This window comes from Citrus sinensis, chromosome 7, assembly GCF_022201045.2.
Source record: "Citrus sinensis cultivar Valencia sweet orange chromosome 7, DVS_A1.0, whole genome shotgun sequence".
Taxonomy (NCBI): Eukaryota; Viridiplantae; Streptophyta; class Magnoliopsida; order Sapindales; family Rutaceae; genus Citrus; species Citrus sinensis.
This window is the reverse complement of record NC_068562.1, coordinates 13,933,011-13,955,361: the sequence shown is the minus strand read 5'-3', so window position 1 is coordinate 13,955,361 and position 22,351 is coordinate 13,933,011. Positions and strand designations below refer to the sequence as shown.

The following is a 22,351-nucleotide window of genomic DNA, read 5'->3' as shown; positions in this document are numbered from 1 at the left end:
TGTGCACATTTATTAAAATAAGAATATGATATTTATTTGGAAATTTAACCATCTAATATGTATTAAAAAAATGGAGATATTAATTTTTTTTAAAAGTCATTCGTTATATAACTAAGAAGAAACGCAGAGACAAACAAAAGCAAATATATATATATATTAAACGCAAGCATATTAACTTGAAATTAATTTATAATAAAACATATTTATGGCATTACATGTGGCATGACATTAACTTTATTAAATCTGCCTTGTATCAAAAACACTTTTAAACAAACAACGAACACATCTACTCTGCAAACCACAATGCCCTTGAATTGTGATCCAAATTTTGATGAGCATCGATGGATCATCAACATTCGTAGAACACTTGGTGAAGAACTTGAAGAGGATGCCGATTTACCTGTCTGCATTTTTAACGTCCCCAAAGCCCTGATGTCCATTGATCCCGATTCCTACACACCACAACAGATTGCAATTGGGCCGTATCACCATTGGCGTCCTGAGCTTCAGGAAATGGAAAGATATAAGCTAGCTGCAGCAAAAAGAACTCAAAGACAACTTCAACGCATTAAGTTTCAAAACTTTGTTGAGCATTTGATGAAACTTGAGCCAAGAATTCGAGTGTGTTATCACAAGATCTTAGATTTTGGTGATGAAACTTTAGCTTGGATGATGGCCATTGATGCAGCATTCTTGCTCGAGTTCCTTCACATCTACGCCATCAAAGAAGGTCAAGCATTAACAAGAGTTTCCTCCAGGTCAATGTCACATTTGGCTGATTATGCTGGGAGGAATTCAGGGCATAATGCAATTTTAAGAGATATTGTGATGCTTGAGAATCAAATACCATTGTTTATACTGAGAAAGATGTTAGAATTCCAATCTCCATCGATGGAATTAGCTGACGATATTCTGCTTTCGAAGCTAATTGGATTATGTAAAGATCTCTCGCCTTTCAAAATGATCGAAAACTTGCCGCACATTGAAGTCTCCGAATGTGCACATTTGCTAGACTTTTTGTACAATGTGATCGTGCCCAAATTGGAAGAACCAATCGAGATGACCGAAGATGAAGACAGAGATCACAATGATGAAGAAGCTCAAGGCAGGAAAAGATTGTTTGCGGATTCAAATCATGTTAAAAAGCTTCTTAGCAAGATTTGCAACAAGGGTCCTTTAAGATTTATGAAAAAAATGCTTCTGAATTTGCCATGCATGATACTTTCTAACCTTCCAGGATTTGCAATCTTGAAACAACTTCTTCAACATTCATGTCTCTCCCAAGATCAAGAAGAAACCACACAAGAACAAGAGAGTTCTAACAAGACCAACAAGCCACCGTTAGTAGAAGAAATCACCATTCCGTCAGTCACCGAGCTCTCAAAAGCCGGTTTTTGCTTCTCCACCGCCAATGGCAGCATCTCAGCCATTGACTTCGACGTCAAAACTGCCACGTTTTATCTTCCCACAGTCAGTTTAGATGTAAACACAGAAGTGTTATTAAGGAACTTAGTTGCATATGAAGCATCAAACGCGTCAGGACCGTTGGTTTTTACGCGTTACACGGAATTGATGAATGGGATTATTGATACTGAGGATGATGTGAAGTTGCTTAGAGAAAAGGGTGTGATTTTGAACAGATTAAAAAGTGATGAACAGGCTGCAAATCTTTGGAATGGGATGAGCAAGTCCATTAGATTGACAAAAGTTCCATTCTTAGATAAAGTGATTGAAGATATTAACAATTATTATGACAGTAGATGGTGTGTTAAAGTTGGGAAATTTATGAAGCATTATGTGTTTGATTCTTGGCAGTTTTTAACGTTGCTAGCTACCGTTTTGCTCTTGTTCTTGATGACACTACAAGCGTTTTGTGCAATTTACGGCTGCCATCGCTCATTTCATCATGTCAAGAATACTACTGAAAGACTGTCTTGAGACTTATTTTTGCCCTCTCTGTGAAAGTTTTTTTCAAAAGATTAATTGTTTCTCTGAAAAAAATTTCTATTACTATACTATATACACAAACAATCTCAAGGATCAACATAAAACCAATGAAGAAAATTATTAAGAAAGGGTCAGAGATTTGGATTCTCTAGTTAATGCATGGCAATTTTTTTAAAGATCAGCACAATTCTAATAAGCATTGAATCCAAAATTCATTGAATCCAAAATTCTGATAAGTGGTCGATTAAGTAGTTTTTAGCTTGTAACACATAGAATCAGACCATTCTAATGTTGATATACATTACTTTTACAATCAACTCAATTTTTTTAATTATTTATGAGATATAGAAATTGAAAGTTCTTGGGGCCAGTTACGTACATACTCTGCCCTTAATACATCCGCTCTTTGGGAAAATAAACTTTCATATAAATAATGATTTAAGAAACAATTTGTGAATATTATTCATTTCTGAAAATAAGATTTATGCAAATAACAAAAGAGAGGTATTTAGAATACCTCTATTCAAAAGCAAAGCGTGTGTCTGTTCTCATTGTTCTTGTAGCTTTCAGTTTATAGCCACCGACGTTTCTCGAAGGCAAGACCTAATATGGTGAACAAGTAAGCACCATACCCACCATGACCGCAATGAAAGTTGGTGTTGAGCTAGATCACTTAATTCTTTCTATATTAGAAAGATAATATTATAGTTTTCCCAATATTATTCAAATACTAAGATGTTTGTATTTTTTGAATAATATAATTCATAAGTATTATTTCAAATTGCCGCTGAGACCTTGGCAAAGTGATGGGTAGAAAGCAAATTTCTAAAATACTCAAATAATAAAACTAGTGGTAAGTGCGAAATATGTGACTTGACCAAGGCTCAATCTTATTATTATTAACTATTCAAATTAAATCATGAACCCTTTCTTTTCTCTTTGAACAGGCCAATAAAAAAGGGGGGGGGGTCCAGTTTTCTGCATTCTTCCCCATTGTCCATAGAGAACTCTGGCAAGGACCGGTTAAAAAAAAAACCAAATAAAAGATTTAGGAAGATTTCTGTTGGAATAAAATTCTTATGATTTGTATTCCCATTCCTTTCAAAATAGAAATAGGGGCATTTTGGAAATATCAGTTTGATTTGGATTCTAAAAGAGCATTATTCATATATATTATGAATTGTATTCTATTCATTCATCAACAAAAATTAACGAATTATGAATTGTATTCTATTCATTCCTCAACAAAAATTAACGAGAAATAGAGTAGGAAAATTCAAACAAAATTTGGAGTAATGATATTTTAGGAGATTTGGCATCAAGAAATCTTAAAAGATGTGATCTTATCTGTTCATTGTTTGCTTTTCATTCTTTAAGCTCCAAGATTATAAGTTTAATGCTTGTTGTAACAAAGTATTGATGATAATCAGTATTTTTTCAAATAAATTTCTCTTCTTTTTAAACATGAAATTTAATTTGGTATATGGTCCCCTACTCTTTATTCTTGTGCCCTATAATTGTATCCATGGATGATAACATCAGTTACCTATCGATTAGTTGGACTAATCAAGTACATTTTTCAAAGGAAGACATGCAACAATGATTAAAATATTTAATAGGAATAAAAAGCCTATGGATATAGAATAGCATGCATGCATATATCTTTACTGAAAATTTGATGAATAATAAACACGATTTCAGGCATCATTACATTTCCGTCAAAAGAAGCCAGAACTTAGCTAAACTTTTGCTTCCTCTCCCTCACACACCAACCAAAAAGAAAGGAGGAAAATACAAAAACACGAGTTGATATAGTCTAAGCAATCAGTCTGAGTCAGAGATGATATTGAATTTGCGACAATTATAAATGGAGCAAAAAGCTTGCCATATCATCAGAAGCAAGAGCATATTGGTAGCAAGCAATGTAAAAAACTGCCAAGAACTGAACACATAAAGCTTCGTATATTTCCAAAACCTAACCGTCAATCTGTTGTTGTAATAATTGTTGACATCTTCAATCACTTTGTTCAAGTGTGGCACTTTCGTCAATTTAATAGATTTACTCATCCCATTCCAAAGATCAGCAACTTCGGCATCACTCTTCAATCTGTTCAAAAGAATCCCCTTTCTCCTGAGCAACTTCACATCCTCTTCAGTGTCAATAATCCCATTCATCAGCTCAGTATAGCGTGTAAAAACTAAAGTCCCGGATGCATTTGATGCTTCGTATGCCACTAGGTTTCTCAAGATCACCTTTGAATTTACGTCTAAACTGACTGACGGAAGGTGTAATGTTGCTGTATTCGTGTCGAAACTGATGGTTAATATGTTGCCATTTGTAGCTGAAAATGAAACACTGGACTTGTAGAGCTCAGTGACTGAAGGGATTGTGATTTCTTCCACTAATGGTGGCTTGTTCATGTCACTGTTGCTTGAGTAGGAGCCCTCATCATCTGATTTATTTTCTTCTGGAAATAACATATATTGAATCAGCTGTGCCAAAATTGAAATTAGAGGTAGTTTTGAAAGCACTGTCCAAGGTAATTTGAAGAATAATTTGAGAGGTTTTGATAGAAACAGCTTTTTGATAAGACAGATTGGCCCTTTGTTCAGCTTTAAAAGCAACTTCCACATCTCCCTGAATAATCTTTTTTATGTAAGTTTGGTCACCGAAATATTTTTGCGTCGCTTGCTTGTCTTCTCCTTGATCATCAGCAACTTCAGTTATCTCAGACTTTTGTTCAGCTTTTGGAACAATTGTGCCGTACAAAAAATCTAACAAATGTGCACGCTCTGAGACATTGATTTTTGGAATGTCCTTCAGTATTTGAAAAGGCAAGAGCTCTTGGCAAAATCCCAGCAACATGGCCTGCAATATATCATCAGCTGATTCCAAAGATGAATATTGAACTTTAATCTTTTTTCTCAACACAAACAAGGGAATTTGATTCTCAAGTATCACCATATCTCTAAGAATTGCGTTATGAGCAGCTTTAGTCCCTGCATAATCTAGCAAACGCAACATCGATATTGAGGAAGTAGTTGCAGATAACTTACCTTATTTGATGGCATAGATCTGAAGAAACTCAAGCAAGAATGATGCATCGATGGCCATCATCCAAGCTAGAGTCTCATTACTGAAATTTAAGAACTTGAGGTAACAAGCTCGAATTTTTAGCTCAAGCTCTTTCAGTTGCTCAACAACATATTGGAACTTGTGATCCCCATCGATGTGTCTTTGAGCTTGTACAAGCTCCTTTCGTTGCACAAGCTTGTACGTGATCATCTCATAGAGCCCCTGACGCCAGTAGTGATAAGGGCCTATTGCAACTTCTTGTGGAGTGTAGGAATCGGGATCACTGGACATCGGACTGATCAGAGTTTTGGGCACGTTGAAAATGCTGACCGAAAGCTCAGTATCGCTCTCCTCTTCGAGTGCTCAACGTATGTTCATGATCCACTGACGCTTATCGATGGTTAGACTTGGATTAATTAGAAAACATGCTTGATAAAATTGGAGACACAATTGGGGACTAGAACTTAATTGTTTTATCCTAGAAGGATTTTTTTTGTCAAAAAAAACAATAATGGGTGCTTAGATGCTTTGATTGAGTGGAGGGTTGGAGCATTTGTTAGGGCGATGCGGCTGTATTTGCACAAGAAGAGAAATATTGTTTTCTCGGTAAAGGGTCTCGTCAAGTGGTTTCGAAATGAATTTTTTATTTTTTATTTTTTTGGCTGATCACTTTTTTATAAGCAGTCAACGGCAAACTGAACTACGTCACAAGTCAACTCTCATTTATATTAGAGTGATGATACACTTACAAACTCTTATATAAATTTATTTTGTATAAACTGATTTGATATTAACTCATTGATTAAATAAAAATACAAAATAATAAAAAAAAATCATGTGAAACAAAAGATATTTATTTCAACTAATTAAATCATGCCACATCATTTTATATAAAAAAAATTGTACAAAATTTATAACTATATTTTTACTCTATATTATACTTACAACTAGCTCAACCATTACATTGTTTATGAGAAATAGAAAAGGAAATCAAACAATTTGCTGTTATAAAGATTTAGCATCAAGTCTTCTTAAAAGGTGTGATCTTATCCGTAGATTGTTTATTGCACATGCCAACAAGCTATTTATTCTTATGCCATATAATGTAATCCACGAATGATTACAACAATTAACCGCCGATTACTTAGACTAAGCACACTTGTCAGATAGTAAAAGAATGTCTTGGTTTGAAATATTTAGCGGAATGGGACATCAGCTTAAGTGAAACGACCCGTCTCGAACATTCAGGGTGAGTCTATCTAGTATTGCTAACTTGTTAACTTGATTGATAATAATTTAATTAGTAAGAATAAATTATGTAACCTTTAAATCGAGTACCTGACATTGAAAAGAGTACATAATAAGGTACGTAATAATCACAAAAATCATATCACAATATAAAATATATAAAATTAAAACTATCGTTAAACAAGTACCCAAAAAAATGATCTTGTCATACCCGAGCTCATACGGGCAATGCAATGATATACTATTTGGGTATTGTCATGTTCGGAACTACCACGGGTAGACCAATGAAGTGCCATCTCATATATCTCATCATATCTTCGCATGCATAAACTAATCCTCAAAGGACAAAGGCGCTAAAACACACGGCTTAAAGTCTCTTTGTGTACTTCTATAAGCCCCAAAGGCCTCTATCTCATTTATGTCATCTGTATCTCAGTAACTAAATCTCTATTATCATCATATTACATGCATAAGCCCTCAAAATGCAAGAGTGCCCAAACACATGGCCTAAAGCCTCTATGTATGTTCAGATGGGCTCTAATAACAACTACAACAAACTTTATATGTTAACACATGAACAGTTTTATCTGTATTTGATCCTGGATTGTTGCAGCAGTTGCCACAACATTCTTTCTGGTTCAGACTTGTTTTTTTTCATATGCACATAAGTCTTTTATCGTTTTCTTTAAGCTTATTGCTGCAACAATACAGACCTTCTTCTATAGCATCCATAAAAAAGGCATGAGCTTTTTAGTCACTTACAAATAGTTCACTTAATTAGAGCACAAAATAGTCTAAAACACATTATATTGTCATAACTATACTTAAATAGATACTTATGCAAAAAGTAACTAAAAAATAGGATAAAAATTCATCATTTACTCTCTAGGTAATACTAGTTCAAGCCTAGAAATGCTATGATAAGAGGAGCACAAAGGAATTGTGGTAATGGTGGCCAATACAAGCCAAAGAAAAAGTTTAAAGGGAATTGCTACAACTGTAGAAAGATTGTTGGTATGAGAAAACGTTTGAGGGGATTAATGCTGCTACTTCCAATCAAAAGAAAGATAGTGATGAAGAATAGGAAGTTGAGGCATCAATTGCCATCGAGGAAGAGGAGCTAGCCCTTGTAGTCACAATACCTGGCCGGATTAACTATGAGAGTGATTGGATCATTGACTTAGGGTATTCAAATCACACGACTGGCATAGAGAGAAGTTACAAGACTTGATTAAGTACAAAGGAGGTCATGTGGTATTAACAGCAAAAACTTGCGATTGCCAATAGTTAACGTTGGCATTATAGTTTTTGCATCTCGATATGGTCCACACAAAGTGTCACTTTAAAATGTGTATTATGTCCAGGTATGAAGAAATACTTACTCTCAGTATCACAACTAATAAATTAGGTAGATATGTCTTATTTAGTCCTTAAAATGTCAGGGAGTATCAAGACTTAAAGATCTCATGGACACCTATTATGGAAGGATAAAGGTTAGAGCCAGTCTATGTATCATCAGTAGAGTATGCTTATGTAAACAAGACTCAAAAGAATGACACAGTAAATGTATGGCATGCTTTGTTGGAACATGTTAGCTATCATAAATTGAAAATGATGACGAACAAGTCAATGCTCAGAGGTTTGCCTCAACTTGATGTGAGAGTAGACACAATGCATGCAGGGTATCAATATGGCAAGACTTACCAAATCCCATATAAGAAGTCGAAGTTTAAAGCAAAATAACCATTAGAGTTGGTACACTCTGATGTGTTTAGATATATTAAGTAATCTTTTATTAGTGGCATGCGATACATGGTCACATTTATTGATGATTCTCCAGGTATATCTAGGTTTTCTAAAAAATTTAATACTTTTTCAAAGTTTAAAAAATTCAGAGACATAACTGAAGGAGAAGCAGAAAGAATGTTTGCTTTTTATAAACATACAACGAAGGAGAGTATACATTACATGAGTTCTCCTAGTATTTTAAAAACTATAAGATACACCATCAATTTACTTGTGCTAGTACACAACAATAGAAGGGCATAGAAAATTGAAAGAAATGGCATCTGGCTGAGGTATGCTAACCTATAATACATGCAGAGAATATACTAGGGAGGTTTTAGGCTAAAGCTATTAAGACGACAGCTTATGTGATAAACAAACTTCCTTAACTGAAATTAGAGTTCATATCACCTTACGAGAAGCTGTAGAATATGAAACCTATGGTCAACCATTTTCGTGTATTTGGCTATGTGTGTTATTTTTTTCATGCCAAGCCACTTGTGAAGTAAATTTGACAAGAAGCCAATTCGTTGTATCTTTGTCAGGTATGACAGTCAAAGAAAAAGGATAGAGGTGTTGTGATCCTACAAGTGGACAATGCTACACAAAACAAAATGTGGGGTTTGATAAAACATCTTCGTGGCAATCTTAAAAAAAAAAAGAAAAAGAGCTACTAGATTCAAAAGAAATTGAAAATCAAATAAAGTAACAAATTGCTAAAATTTACTAGAGTAAAAACGAATATGAAAATTCTGATAATCCAAGGGATGATGATACTAAGCATGATGAGGCGTAAAGTCCTTAGAAGACATGTGTTTACTAGGGTCCTATATAAGATGAAGAATCAAGTGAACTAAAACCAAGAACTTTTGAAACTCAACTTAGAAGATCCAAAAGAGTGAGGAAACTAAATCTCAGGTATGTTAATATAGTGGTTATAGAAGAAGAAAAATAAAAGAACTTAAGATGTTTAGAGATGCAGCAGATGATGAAGGCCATGGAAGAAAAATGGCTACACTAAAGCTGAATCATACTTGGGATTTGGTTCTGAAACCAAAGGGTGCAAAAACTAATATCTTGCAGCTAGTGAGGAATAACAATTATGGCAAATGAATGTTAAAATACCTTCCTATATGGAGAATTAGATTAAGAGATCCACATGAACCAATTGAGATGATTTGAGAATTAAGCTCATCCAGAATATATATGCAAGTTGAGAAAGGCACTTTACGATTTAATGCAAGCACTAAGGGCATGGTATGGTAAGATTGCTGAATTTCTAACTTAGAATAGTTATTCAGTAGTATATGCAGGCTTTAGCTTTTTCTTCAAAGCTAGTGAAGAAAAACTAGCAACTATACTAGTGTACATGGATGGTTTAATTCTTACTGGTGATGATGAATAAGAGATTTGGTAAACACGAGAGAACTTATGAGTTCATTTTAGATAGAAGAATTTAGTTAGCTTAAGCACCTATTATGTAGAGGTTGATCGAATAGAAGAGGGTATATTTCTTTGCCAATAAAAATATGCCAAAAACTTACTTTAGAGTTTAGAAGATTTAAATGCAGTCCAATCTCAACTCTAATAGCAGTCAATGCAAAATTATACGCACATAAGGCAAGGATCTACAAGATGAAACAATGTATCGACAATCGTAGGAAGTTTAATCTACCTAACGTTAACTCAACTATACATTTCATATGCAATAACTATAATGGGTCAGTATATGCAAAATCCAAAAAAAAAAAAAAACTCACTTAGAAATGGTTTGAAAAATTCTAAGATATGTGAAAAGTGCAATTGATTTTGATTTGTTGTACATGAAAAGTGAAAGTTACAAGTTGATTGGCTATTGTGACATTGACTAAACTAGAGATCATGATATAAGAAAATCAACTGCTGGGTATGTTTTTAGAATGGGGTCTGGAGTAGTTTCTTGGTGTAGTAAAAGACAACCAACTATGTCACTATCAACAACAAAAACAAAATATAGGGCAACAACAATGGCAGGTCAAGAAAGTACTTGGCTGATGCAATTGATAAATGATCTATACCAACCAATAGATTATACAATACCATTGTATTGCGATAATTAATGGCCGATCAACTTGGTAGAAAATTTCAATTCTTCGTGCAAGAACTAAGCATGTGGAGGTGCATTATCACTTCATTATGGAAAATGTATTGCAAGATAAAGTTGAAATGTAGTATATCAAGACAAATGATCAAGTTGCGAATTTGGTTACAAAGAGTCTTGGTACCGAAATTCGAGGAGTTTCGCTGACAGCTCAATATGGATAGAATGATGAAAGTTGGTGTTGAGGGAGAGTGTTATAAAGTCCAATACTAATTTCATGATCCAATCCACTTATATTTGTCTGAGCTTAAGTTCAAAGCCAATCCATGGAAGATTTAAGAGTTGTGTAAAGAATGAGAGATATTTCTAATATAAAAATATCTAGTAGAGATAAAAAAAATCTAAATCTAGGTATTTCTTAAATACTTGGAGATATTTGTAAAATATGGTTGTTAAATTTTTATAATTTAATATTTGTATGGTTTGCATTAGTTTTAGGATACTATAAATACCCCTAAGCTCCTTATTGTAGGCATTAAGTGAAGATTGAAGAATTAGTGGAGAGAAAGAAGACTGAGCCGTGAGTGTTGTAGTGTCTCTCTTGTAAAATATCAATAAATCTTTCAGTTTAGCAAAATTCTACTGTTGCCTAAATAGTTTCAGTTTTGAACAGTTTAATCCTCTTAGTTTTCAACATCCCCCATTGGTTCTATGTTGTTGTCCATCACAAGAAGACCCAACCTCTCGCCACGGGATGCATTCATGGATATAGAGTCCTAATTCTCAATACTCGTTGCCTTAACAAAATTAATGGCAGTGTGTTTTTTAAGGTCTAAATTGGTGAGGAAACAAGTTGGTTGCATGGAATTTATGGAAATTGGTTTGAGGGCTGTGACTTTACATGAGCTATTAGTGGCTTGCATAGAGTTTTGCATAGAAGGTGCATGATTGTGGAAGTAGGGTTCATGGGGTTGTTAACTTGGTTATTGTGGCACATGGGGTTTATGGGGTTGCTGATTTGATTTTCTTTCTTTCGTAAACCAAGATTTTTCATGGTTGAGGAAGTGCTCGGGTCAGAGATTGTACTTGGTTTTGGGTCAGGTAAGGTTGTTTGTATAGATTTTAGGTGGGTTAGGTTAGCGTTATTTTTTTTTCTATGTTCTTGTTTAGGTCTATAAGAGATGTTCTGGATAAAGCATGCATGGAGGATTTATTTCCTTTATAGTGAGGAGGTGCAACGGTCAAATTTGGCTCAATATCTATATTGGAATCTTCTATATTTGATTCATTGTGATTTTCATTCATAGAATCATTGGCAAGAATCTCGGACCTTCATCCCACTTTCCAGAAACATTTCGACTTGATGCCTTGGAAGATTCTCTTTCCTTATTTCCCTCAAACCTTCCTTTTCTAGACATTATCATCCACGGCCCAAACTTGGCACTAGCAAATTCCATTTCAGTCGTTGATGGCGTCTCATCACCAATTGTAGCTTCAATGCTCGTGGTCTGTTGAGCATTATCTTTGATGTTTTCATTAGTTTTCTTATTCGGAAAAGAGTTTCATGTATGCCCATAAATCCCACATTTAAAATAGATCATCGGGAGACCTCTATATTCAACTCTTTGTATTTTCCTATCTAACAGAATTTGGGACACCAATGGTCTCTCAAGATTGATTTTAACAACTATTCGAGCGAACTTGCCTTTAGACGCCAATTATGTATTGTAATTGATCCATATAGCAGTTGTAATTATATGGCCCAACATTCTAAGAATTTTCTTATGGTAATAGTGCAGAGGCATCCCTGAGAGTTGAATCCATGTAGTGACTGGATTAGTTTTCTCGTTTTACTTATCCAACCTCGGCAAACATTTATGAACCATCAGGTAATGGCCTAAAATGATCCAGGGTCCTTGAGCTCAAACAAACTAAGCATCCTCTTCATTTCCAAAATGAATAAGGTAGTATCGATTTTCTAGATCGATCACCGAAAAGCCACCTGTGTAGTAGCCCACAAAGAGTCTAGACGGGAGCACAAAGCCTTATATCCAATTATTCGTTCGAGAAGTTTAATAACTACCATTGTTTGCCATGGCTTGACAAGGTGGTCGAGAACTCTTCTTGAGAAAGAGATAGACAAAATTATTCCTTCTTTCTCCATCACCACATCTTCATCTAAAATTCGATTCATCATCCCTGCTCAAGAAATCTTATTTTCCCATGAGTTAATCAGCCACCCATGCTTGTGTTTCCATCAATTTGTCTCCAAATGATAAAGGAGAAGGATTGTCCCCATCTTCCTCTTGAGATCTAAATTTAGTTTTCTTTGTTGATCGATCATCTTCAAGAGGAGACAAGTTCCTTTCAAGAGCATCCGCGGTTGAGAGCTTTTTTCCCTCCTATAGTGGATGTTTAAATTGAGGGTAAATGCTACTTTACTACTCAGCGTAGTTTGGTGTTAATTATTCAGTTAAAACTTGTATTTCTAAAATTTACTTAAAATATACTTATCATTAATTTTGTAACTTTTGAATCTAACGTTATAAAAGATAAAATAATATTTCTGCATGATATAACTTGAAATTAAAACCAATTAGAATGTAACAAATGAAAATCAACGATAATTAAGTAAATTTTAATGGAAACAACTATGTACATGAACTTTTGTGTGTAATATTTTAGAATAAAATGACTGATTATATAATTGGTTCAAATTGCAAAGATTAAAGAAGCATTTATCTTTAAATTATATTATTGGGGCTTATTATTGTTACTTTTTTTTTTGTCTGAACTGCGAGGTGGTCCTGAGTGGGCCCCAACTGTGGGAGGTACCTTTTAGCCCATACCACAACCCAAACTAATTCCCGCTTGCACCGGGTTGGCCTGTAAGGGGTAAAGTGCTGGCCAAAGTGGTGACTCCAGACAAGAGCAGGATGAAACAACCTGCCCCGAATCCTCCCGAGCGAGTCAATCTGGTCTCATCAAAACGAACTTGATAATAATCTAATCAGTAAGGATTCTGCCGAAAATTCGGCAGAGTCTCCTTTATATATATAACACTCCCAATCTAAAAATATGTAAGACAAGCACTCCCAATATAATGCAATATACAACAAACTCCAGTGATCAACATCCTCAACCAAAATGCTGAGTTTTATATCTCCAGAGTCTCAAAAGATAATATTATAACTAATATTAATATCTCAGTTTATTCTTAATCCCAAAAAAAAATATAACAAAATTATACATTCCCAAAATAACGAGATAACTAAGATGTCCTAACAAAAATCATCTATATCTCTAACACCATTACGTGGCCAAGACTTAAAATATATTTACAGTCGCTGGGTCGGTCTGGTGTACCTGCAACCTCCTGGTGAGGGGGGGGGGGAAGAATATAATAAAACGGGGTGAATATAAAACTCAGTGAGATCAGTGAGTGGATAGTAATTTTTAAAAATTAATTCTTATTTTAAAAGAAATAATCATATTATTTATAAACACGATTTCATCAAACCATATGCAAGAAACCAGTAGTAAATCATTTAACAGTTAAATCAGATTACTAACCATGAAAAGCATATATAATATCGTACCAAAAAACCATGGAAATCATATCACAATATCATATGAAATACACAAATCTGAAATCATCACCAAACAAGTACCCATGAGAATAATCTCGTCATATCTGGACCTCAACGGACGGGAAATGACGTACTATCTGGGTACCATCACGCCCCGGAGCTATACGGATAGACAGGGAAATACCATCTCATATCTCATCATATCTGTGCATGCATAATCTAGTCCCCAAGGGACAAAAGCGCCCAAGCACACGGCCCAAAACTTCTGTGTGTGCCCAGACGGGCCCTAAAGGCCTGTATCTCATTTGTATCATTTGTATCTCAATATCTGTCTGTATCTCATATCTGTATCTATGTAATCATCATACCGCATGCATATGCCCCCAAAAGATAAAAACGCCCAAACACATGGCCCAAAGCCTCTATGTGTATTCAGACGGGCCCCAAAGGCCTCTCCTCTCATCTCATCTCATCTGTATCACTATATCTGAAGGGGAAGGGTATTGTCTAATGATTTCAAAAACAATCATTGTACTCATATTCACATACCTTTTAACCATACTTTAAATCATACCACATTTGAATTCACTTTTCTTATCTTTAAAATACTATCATGCTTATTCAAAGTCGATATGCAAAATCATTAACCAAATATTTTAATAAAATATCAATGCTTAAATAGTAGAGCTGGCAAAACGGGTCATCAGGTCGTGTTCGTGTCGTGTCAGTTTCGTGTCGTGTCAAATTTAGGTCGACCCAAACCCGACCCATTTAATAATCGTGTCAAAATATTGAGACCCAAACCCGACACGAAAAAATAATCGGGTTACCCAATAACTCGCTTAATGTCTATATATTAAACAAAAGTTACATAAAATATTTATACTTTGTCATACATATGTATGCAGATACATGCATACATCCATACATACATACATAATTTATCAATATTATAAAATATACATATCTACTAAAATATTACACACACTATTGAGGTTTTAATTATATATATGTAAATAATATTATATTTCAATATTATAAAATATACATATCTACCAATATTTTATACATTTACACTATTAAAGCTCTAAATGTATTTAAAATTTTATAAATAAAATATTGTGTCTATATTCATCCTTTTAAAGAATAAAAAAAAATCATCTCTAATATTTGAGTTTTGATGACAAGAATCTGTAAATTATTTTAAAATAAAAAATATAATCGGGTCATTGATCGGGTAAATGGGTCAAGAATTTTAACCTTAACCTGACACGGAAAAAAATCGTGTTGACCCGGACCCGACCCATTTAATAATCGTGTTAAATTCGACGACCCATATCCATTTATTAGTGTCGTGTTCGTGTCGGGTAATCGGGTCGTGTCAAATTTTGCCAGCTCTATTAAATAGGATCCATTTCGAGGAAATTATTGAATCAGAACATTTAAAATACTTATTTCACAAACATACTTACTATCATAATTAAGTATGAAAATAGGTTTTGTATATTCCACTCACAGTGACGATGTTCAGACTCGGTTATCGTCCACGTCCACGTCCACGGACCGGTTCTCGCTCGCGGATCCTCCTAAATTAAGGAAACCACATAATTATTTTCCGTAAATCGGAATTAGAACTAAATTTATGCAATAAACTCGAAACAAATATATATCCATAATTTACAACTCCTGTGTCGATAAAATTACTAAAATGCCCTCGAGTCCATAAATTATTAAAATACTCTGAAATCGTAAATCATCGAATTACCCTCAGAATCATAATTACACCCAATCCTCAATTCTAGGAATTACTAAAATATCCACAGGCTCAGAAATTACAAAATTGCCCTCAGAGTGTGAAATTACTGAAATGTCCTTGCCGGTCAACAATCACCGAAATTTATTCAACGCTGGCCGGGAAGCTCAAGTATGAAAGTTATGGCCACAGTGAGTCCAACGGTGGCAGTGGTGACCTCCCACAGGCGGCGATGGCTCCGGATCGAGCTCCTAAAGCCGTAAGTCCTTCAACGGTCGATCAACGACAAAACGATGTCCACGGTGGCAGTGGGTGGTCACAAATGGCATAGGGTAAGGTGAGGAACAAAACCTAGCCGCTTGCGTCACCAAAAATTGGTGGAATCGATGGCGACGAAAACGGTCGGAACCGCGGGTTTTCAAGCTTCAAACGACAGTGATCCCGTCGGTTTTCAACGACAATGACGACTGAGGTATCATGGCCGGTCTTCAAGCTTCAGACTGGTACCAAGCTTTAGATTGGTACCAAGCTTGATCGGTGGGGTGGCCAGAATCGAAAGAAATGGCTGGGTCGAGTTTGCGGGTCAAATGGGTCGGGTTTTCGGGTCGGGTTTGACAGCTTTTCTCTCTCACTCTCTCACACGTGTCCTCTATTTTTCCAGCTTCCTTTTTTACTTATTCTAACTTTTAACCGCCTAATTTATATTCATTTATTTTTACATATGTTACAATACTCCCCACTTATAAAAATTTCGTCCTCGAAATTTACGTACCTGATAATAAAAGATAGGGATACTGAGCTCGTATTAAGTGCTCGCGTTCCCAGGTAACCTCTTCCTTTGTATGATTCCTCCACCGTACTTTTACTAGAGGAATGGTCTTAGAATGCAGAACTTGGTGTTTCTTTTCTAGTATCTCCACTGGTTCCTCTTCGTAAGTCAAATCTTCCTTCAACTGAATTGGTTTCTTCGATAACACATGACTCGGGTCATATATGTACTTTCAGAGCATTGAGACATGAAACACATCGTGGATTATGGATAACTCGGGTGGTAGAGCTAATCGATAAGCTAATGGACCGATGCACTCAACGATCTCATATGGCCCAATGTAACGTGGGCTTAGCTTCCCACGTTTCCCAAATCGAAGCATCCCTTTCCAAGGAGATATCTATATGAAAACTCTATCACCAACTTTGAATTCAAGCTCCTGCCTACGCTTATCTGCATAGCTCTTCTGCTTATTTTGGGCCACCTTTAATCTATCCCGGATCAATTGTATCTTCTCGTTAGTATCTTGAACTAGTTCTGTACCCAATAACCTCCGCTCACCAACCTCATCCTAACATACTGGAGTCCTGCATTTTCTACCGTACAAAGCCTCATATGGTGCCATCTCGATACTAGTCTGATAACTGTTGTTGTAAGCAAATTCCATCAGAGGTAAATAATTGTCGCAATTACCTTTAAACTCCATAACACAAGCTCCCAACGTATCCTCCAGGGTTTGAATAGTGCGCTCTGACTGTCCGTTAGTCTGTGGATGAAAAGTTGTACTGAAGTTCAACTTGGTGCTTAAAGCATTTTGCAAGTTGGTCCAGAACTTAGAAGTTAACTGGGAATCTTTATATGAAACTATGGACATGGGTATTCCGTGAAGTCGAACTATCTTAGCTACATAAATACTCCCTAGCTTGTCCATCGAATAAGTGGTTTTGAATGGTAAAAAGTGAGCAGATTTTGTAAGTCGATTAACAACCACCCAAACACTATCATGTCCTTTCTGAGTACGTGGAAGTCCCGCTACAAAATCCATGGTGATGTGCTCCCACTTCCACTCAAGAATAGAAAGCGGCTGAGAACACCCTGCAGGCCTCTGGTGTTCAGCCTTAATCTGCTAACAGACTAAACATCGAGAAATAAATTCTACTATCTCTCTTTTCATACCCTGCCACCAGTAATGATCCCTTAGGGTGCGGTACATCTTCGTACTAGCAGGATGCATCGCATATGCTCAGCGGTCACCGAAATTCAGTCAAAGCTGGCTGGGAAGCTCAAGTCTGAAAGTTATGGCCACACTGAGTCCAACGGTGGCGGTGGTGACCTCCCACGCGCGGCGATGGCTCCGGATCGAGCTCCCAAAGCCGTAAGTCCTTCAACAGATGATCAATGGTAAAACGATGTCCCTGGCGGTAGTGGGTAGTCAGAAAGGGCAGAGGGCAGGGTGAGGAACAAAACCTAGCTGGTTGCGTCACAAAAAACCGATGGAATCGATGGTGCTGAAAATGGGCGGAGCCGCAGGTTTTCAAGCTTCAAACGACGGCGATCCCATCGGTTTTCAGCGACAATGATGTATAGGGTATGATGGCCGGTCTTCAAGCTTCAGATTGGTACCAAGCTTGACCGGTGGGGTGGTTGGAATCGGAAGATATGGCCGGGTCGAGTTCATGGGTCAAACAGGTCAGGTTTTCGGGTCGGGTTTGACAGCTTCTCTCTCTCACTCCCTCACACGTGTGTCTCTATTTTGCTATATTTTTCCATCTTCCTCTTTTACTTATTCTAACTTTTAACCACCTTATTTTTATTCATTTATTTCTACATATGTTACACGGGGCTTGAACCCATGATCTCTCTTAAGGAGTGAGAGTGCCAAGCCACTCACACCAATCATTTTTGGTTTTACTTTCTTTTCATTTTCTTTACATTACAACTTTGACTTCTGTCAAATAAAAATAATAAATATGATTTAATATAGAGTTGTGAAATCCAAGCATTCGATTGGCTAGTTTTTAACAGCTTTCTTTTGTTGGCTATCTGCAATTCGAACTTTTTTTTATATTTGAATTTTGTGAGAGATTGGAAAGACTTAAAAAGTAATTTTGATTTATCGACCCTTACTTTTTAAAATATACAATTTTATAAAATAACATATAGGTGAAAGTGAAGTATGAACATATTAGTAATATGTAGGTCCTTGAATAATGTAAGGTAAAACACATATATAATAAACCATTATCAGTATTAAGAAAGAGTGAAATAGATGTCAAAAAGTTGAGAAAGATAAACTTGCAAAATTTTCTAGCATTACAAGTAGGGATGGTAATGAGGCAGATATAGGTTGGATCTATCTCGTTCCATATTCAATTCATGAAAAAAATTAGGACCCATATTTGTTCTGAATTCATCATCGGTCTATTAAGCTACAATAAATAAATAAATAAAGATCTAAACCTGCTCCAAATCCATCATGAATTTTTACTTTTTAGCATGGTAAATTTTCAGATATTTATATAGTATAAGAGAATATTAACAAAGTTTATCTTTATTAGAACCCATCAAGAAAAAAAAGTGTTAGGAATTTAGATCTATTAGAAATAGATATAGGTAATCAAAAATAAAAAATTAACAACTTAATTTTTTCTGGAAGTACTGTTCACGACAACTGTTCACTGTTACTGTTCATGAATACTGTTCATCCGCATAAAAAATATTAATTTTAAAAAACATAACAAAATGCAGAAAATAAATGACACGGAGATTTTTACGTGGTTTGGATTAACCAATCCTACATCCACGAGGCCACGCCCAGATGAAAAGTAATTCACTAAGTTGAGATGTTACAACCTATGGATTTGCCAAACTTAAGACTCTCACTTACAGTTTATCACCATACAATTTACTCAACCTTAGACTGAATCTGCTTCTCTTGAATAATCGCTACCCCTCTTGATCCACGATCCTCAAGGCACTTCGCAAAGTGATCAATAGCAATTCTTCAATTCTTCAACGTCTAGTGATCCAAGATCCACATACACTCTCCGCAGAGACGAACAAAAGATAAGAAAACAAATCAACACAACATGATGCGCCAAATCCGGATTCTCTAGGGAGGAGGCCGAATTTTGCTTCTCTACTTTATGCTCTGTGTTGTGCCCTCTTCAATTGTGAAGTACCTCTCTTTATATAGGCACTAGAGTTTCACCAAAATAGCAAGTCTTAAAAGACTTGGATTCTTTCCAAATACGAGTTTCTTTCCTCTTATAATTCTCATGAATCTGAATAGGAATAAATCTGATCTTCTTGCCTTGCTTGTCTCCTAAGAAATATCTAGAGCATTTAATGAACTTCCTGTTTGAACCAACTTCTTGCTCTAAATAGATCTCATGCGCCAATTATAAAATCCCACCATTAATTGACTTACTAAATTAGACATCTAATTAAATTAGGAAACACATATTCCTAATAAATTGGAATCTCAATAAATTAGGGAATTAATAAATTAATCCCTATTACAAGATATGCAATAAATAAATTTCCAATTTAACTAGACTTGCCATAAAATGCCAACTTTATAAATATTAGACTTAACAAAAAGAAAAGAAAGAACCAATATTTAAGAAAAATAAAAACCTATTGCTATCAACTGAACTACATAATGCATCTCAATTAAAATTGAGAAGAAAACTTTGAGTTTCATATAAAAATAATCAATATCTAATCTTATAAGTGTGAAATTGATATTAGTGAATTAGGTATGAGTTTAATTTGATTGTGAAAGTGGTAAACTATTCACAATTATTTAATTTTTAAAAATAACCTTAAATTAAAAGACTTTTAATTGGATATGAATCCAAATTTTAAGTTTACACCTATTTCTACTCTAAATTCGTCTTGGATCTATTCATTTAGACTAGTTCTATTCTAAGACCATCTTAGACCGAACCATCTTAGACCGACGCAAATATGATTCATTTAAATTTAAATCATGCGGAAGAGTTCGTTCATTTAGATAGGATAGCTATCCGTGAACTGAAATGAAAAGGAAGTGGAATTAGTCTTTTTTCCGAGTAGTCGTTTTTCTTTACTTATATTGTATTGGATTTTCCAGTGGAGAGGGCGGGAAAGATTGGATCAAGCCAGCCCAATCGCCATTCCCAATTACAATACACACAACTTCAATTACAATATCCATACCTACTAACTTTCTTGATGTGTAACTTAGAGCATGCTGAACACGTGTAATAATACGTATAAAAAGGCCCTATCTCTATGCAGTTAGCCAATTATCACCATCCACGTTCCACAACGGATGTAGTAGATGCCAGAAAGCAAGAAAAAGATACACTTGATGCAAGGTGAACACGTAAAATAATACATATAAATAGGCATTATCACTGTGCAATTAGCCAAATATCACTATCCACATTCCACAAGGGGTAGTTGACGCCAAAAAGCAAGAAAAAGATATTCTTGATGCAAGGTAACACGTGTAATAATATGTACAAGAAGGCATTATCATTATGCAATTAGCCAATTATCACTTTCCACATTCCATGAGGGATGAAGTGGATGTCAAACATAAAGGTCGATTAGCCAATTGTACACCTGACGTAAGGTGAACACGTGTAATAACATGCATCACTTCGCAATTAGCCAATTAGCACTATCCACATATTCCAATCTTGTGATAAGATAAAAGGTGTAGAAGAAATTATAAAATATCTTATATGTATTATAATTAATTGATACATGATAAGTGTAATTGAATTTAATACAACCACCATTTACATAATAATAATTTAAAACAAATACATATATGTTATAATATTATTATTTATTATATAAATAATATGGTACTTTATATATTTTAAAATTTCTAGTGAAGTAGATGTCATAAAGGTCGATAAAGATAGACGAAGAATCTTAACCGAACGTTTCACTTCCAATTTTCGAGTAAGAAACCATTAAAAAATTCAAAATATCTAATGAGAAAAATAGCGGCGGCTTTCAATAGCTCTCGTGTAGCATGTTTCAATAAGACAAGAATAATAAATTGGAGAGTGATTTTGTTGTTACTTTATTAGTGTACCCATTTTACCTACTAGAAAAAGAAAGAATTATTACAATCTTATAATTGACAAATTACAAATATATTATAATTTGAGATCTGTTACAGCCTTATAATCAAACGGCCTACAAATATGTTATAGCATGGAGTCTACTAAAGAAACATATAATGATAGTATACTCCAAAGGTCTACTTAACACGTTTCGAAAATGTGTGCTGGAGGCAAACCTTTATCACAATATATCTAACTATCACTAATAGTTAAGGTGATATATCAGCTCTTATCTAAATTTACATTGGATATAGAGGATTTGCAAAGAATCTCGTAGAGGCTCGAAGTAACACCTTCAATATGTTGAAGTACCCTAATGGCACGTTGTGCAAACGGTTACCTTTATTTTATTGAATAATCAGTAAAATATAACCTTTTTTTTCCCAGTAGGATCTGTGAGTTTGAGAGCAAAGGGGGTTTGCTTGCTTTAGTTTAGACTGGTGTGTTTTAGGTAAGTTTGTTCTACTTTCTAACTGAATTAATTTTGGTTGGGATTGTAGCGTTTTGACGATTTCATTTTAAACTTTTTTAAAAACAAGTTTTCCATTTTAACCCTAACCGAACAAAAACCATTGGGTTTTCAGAATTTGGAATCAAACGGTAGCGAAAATTTGCTTCGGGTGGATTTTGATTCAAACCAAACCAAATTTCCAGATTTAAACTTATGTACCTACCAAACATTTGGATTATTTAAAACGGCGTTTATCCTTCTCAAACTTAGATTGTGACACTAGTAGATAATTCGGCAATTTTAAAAAAAATCAGTGCAAGTGATACAGACAGGCTTGATCAGGAATTTTAAATAATATACTTAATTAGGCATTAGCATGAGAAAAGCATGCCTTTTAACATATACGAGTGCTTTTGTATGGACCCCCACTCTTTATTACTATAAAACAATGTGTTCACTACTCATGCTAGGCAAACAAATTAACTCGTTGCCTTCTTATCTTCTTCTTCTTCTTCTTCCCAAA

At 35.0% G+C, this 22,351-nt stretch overlaps 2 protein-coding genes across 2 annotated transcripts; one reads left to right on the top strand and one right to left on the bottom strand.

Moving 5' to 3' along the window:
• Nucleotides 1–303: 303 nt before the first annotated feature.
• Nucleotides 304–1,938, top strand: LOC107175064 (putative UPF0481 protein At3g02645). The gene has a single exon (XM_015526384.2). The coding sequence runs from the start codon at nucleotides 304–306 to the stop codon at nucleotides 1,936–1,938; it is 1,635 nt and encodes a 544-aa protein (XP_015381870.2).
• A 1,833-nt stretch (nucleotides 1,939–3,771) lies between these two features.
• LOC107176836 (putative UPF0481 protein At3g02645) lies at nucleotides 3,772–4,972 on the bottom strand. Its single transcript, XM_052431304.1, has 2 exons — nucleotides 4,526–4,972; nucleotides 3,772–4,440 (listed from the first exon to the last, which is right to left on the bottom strand). Exons 1-2 carry the CDS (start codon nucleotides 4,970–4,972, stop codon nucleotides 3,772–3,774), a joined length of 1,116 nt encoding a protein of 371 aa, XP_052287264.1.
• Between the last annotated feature and the right edge of the window lie 17,379 nt (nucleotides 4,973–22,351).

What these genes read in the sequence shown, in the direction of transcription:
- LOC107176836 (XM_052431304.1), bottom strand. Translation starts at nt 4,972, where the DNA reads ATGTTGCGTTTGCTAGATTATGCAGGGACTAAAGCTGCTCATAACGCA. An exon ending in ATCTGTCTTATCAAAAAGCT is followed by an intron (nt 4,441 to 4,525) that starts GTTTCTATCAAA and finishes ATTTTGGCACAG; the next exon opens with CTGATTCAATATATGTTATT.
- LOC107175064 (XM_015526384.2), top strand. Translation starts at nt 304, where the DNA reads ATGCCCTTGAATTGTGATCCAAATTTTGATGAGCATCGATGGATCATC.